The sequence below is a fragment of the Etheostoma spectabile genome, chromosome 22, assembly GCF_008692095.1.
Source record: "Etheostoma spectabile isolate EspeVRDwgs_2016 chromosome 22, UIUC_Espe_1.0, whole genome shotgun sequence".
In the NCBI taxonomy this organism is placed as follows: Eukaryota; Metazoa; Chordata; class Actinopteri; order Perciformes; family Percidae; genus Etheostoma; species Etheostoma spectabile.
In genome coordinates, this window is record NC_045754.1 from 12,454,703 (window position 1) to 12,456,784 (window position 2,082).

General features: G+C 43.9%; 1 protein-coding gene across 9 annotated transcripts in view; it reads right to left on the reverse strand.

Moving 5' to 3' along the window:
• Positions 1-2,082, reverse strand: part of atp8a2 (ATPase phospholipid transporting 8A2) — a 66,549-nt gene that overhangs the window by 8,821 nt on the left and 55,646 nt on the right. For all 9 annotated transcript variants that reach the window (XR_004327578.1, XM_032504425.1, XM_032504423.1 and 6 more), the window contains 2 exons: positions 474-548; positions 14-136 (listed from right to left, as the gene is read on the reverse strand). Coding sequence is in view for 8 of the 9 variants with exons in the window: in XM_032504425.1 (XP_032360316.1) it covers positions 14-136; positions 474-548 (198 nt within the window). In the remaining variant the exon portion in view is untranslated. The remainder of the gene's footprint in view (positions 1-13; positions 137-473; positions 549-2,082) is intronic.

Here is a 2,082-nt window from a genome sequence, read left to right on the forward strand (position 1 = left end):
CGCGCGCATGTACCTTGGTGTTGAAGCCCTCAGCATTCTGGGTGATTCGGTAGAGCTGTGGGAAACGGAGCATGTTCTGCTGACTGCACGGTCGGTCAAATATCCCCAGAGTGAACGGAGGCAGTGCAGTAAATATCTGCATCACACACAAGATGACAGAGCAGCGTGTATACCCTTTGACTTGCTGGACAATCAGTGTTCATATCAGCAGTGGCATAAAAGGAACTTCATTATATTTTTAAAGTGGGGAGCTTGAAGGCAACTGCATTCAGTCATACAGAGAAAAAAAACCCTCACAGACATGCATACAAATGTGTCTGGAATTCAGAAAGAACAGTGTTAAGCAAACAAAGTATAGATCGATTAGATAGTTAGAGCGAGAGACTAAGTAAAACAGGTGGGGGTAAGACTTAGGCAGAGAGTGGAGAAATGGAAAAGAGGGAGTTCGAGAGGGAGTGAGGTCAGGTACTCACCACGTTGTAGAGGCCTATACACCAGCGCTCAAAAAGGATCTGGCCAGAGAACCCGTTCACAAAGGCAAACCAGAGCTGGGACACAAAGAGAGGGATGAGAGAAACAATAGCGGAGGGTAAATCTGCCTTAGGGAGGTACTGATAGTGGAAAAAGCAGGGGGAGTTGGCAAAATGTGTGCCTCTGTATACAAAATGATATAATCACAAAAACAATTTACGTAGACATTTTTTTACTTTTTAGTGCCAGAGGAAACCAAAACTCCTGCGTACTGCAAGTCCCTTTTATTTAGTTATGACATTTCAGTTACCTTTATGAGGTAACATCTAGGTATGTGAGTGAAGGTCTATCATAGTTTACAAGACTTAAGATTTTATGATGGGCCAGAACATTTTGTTACATCACTATATAGCACAAAATATATAGAAAGCAAACATTCCTTCTGTACAAACGTCCTCACCATAGGTGATTTCTGTTGGTGAATTCAAGTCAGAGATCTGGAAAATAGTACACTTTCTTCATAAATATCTTTGTGTATTTTTAATTGTTTTCAACATTGTATCCTCTTCCATTAACATCTTGAAGAAAAGAAGTGAATAAGGATAGAAATAAGTGAGTTTATAGGAATTGTGGTCATGATTTTGAGAAACACAAGAGCTAACAACAATACCACTGTGAGAGGCAAAACAGATGGTGGTCCAATGTGTTTACAGTAATGTTTCCGAAGCACAATATTTCATCTGGCAAAAAATATGCTATTTCAGTAGTTGCACTTCCTGTAGCTCCATTAAGTCTTCTGGCATGACGTTTTGAATGCATTCCTCATGCAGGTTGTGGCTGCATCTGAAACCACTTTCAGATTTTATAGAACTTAATTTACTGAAAACACAGTGTCTAAATATGACTCTGGCCCAGGGGAAACCTTTATTAACGCCTTCATACACACAGGGCAGATGTAGGCTGATCTGAAGGGCAGATAGAGAAGATGTTTGGGTCTGCTGGTGGGAGTTGCAGAATTCCTGGGGCATACAGCCTTATTGGGGGGGGGGGCAGGATCTCTCTCGCTCGCTCGCTCTCTCTCACCTTTGGCCTAGTGTGCCCTTCAGAGAGCCAATCATGTGAGATAATCATGGAAACACACACACACACACACACACACATACACAGGCACAGAGTGGTGGTGTGAGCGGGACAGTAGTCTCCAATGAGGACCTGCACCTGCTGGCATCCTTAATGTGAGACAGAGGGGTGACCATGGGGTAGAGCACAGCTGACACATACCCCTCATAACAGGCAGGCCAGGGTTGCGGTGTGCCCCCTTCATCACACACACACACACACACAATCTCACACACACACACACACACACACAATCTCACACACACACAATCTCTCACACACACACACACACACACACACACCGCTGTCGACCCTTAAAGCCAAGGTCTCGTCACTGCTGATCTAAACACGTTTTTTTTGTGTGTGTGCAAAAGAGACAGAAAGCAGACACCAGAAGGGCACCTCTTCCATCACTGTCAGCCATGTCGACAAACAGCTGCAAAATGTCTCTGTTAATGTTACTGTGTGTGTGTGTGTGTGTGTGTGTGTGTG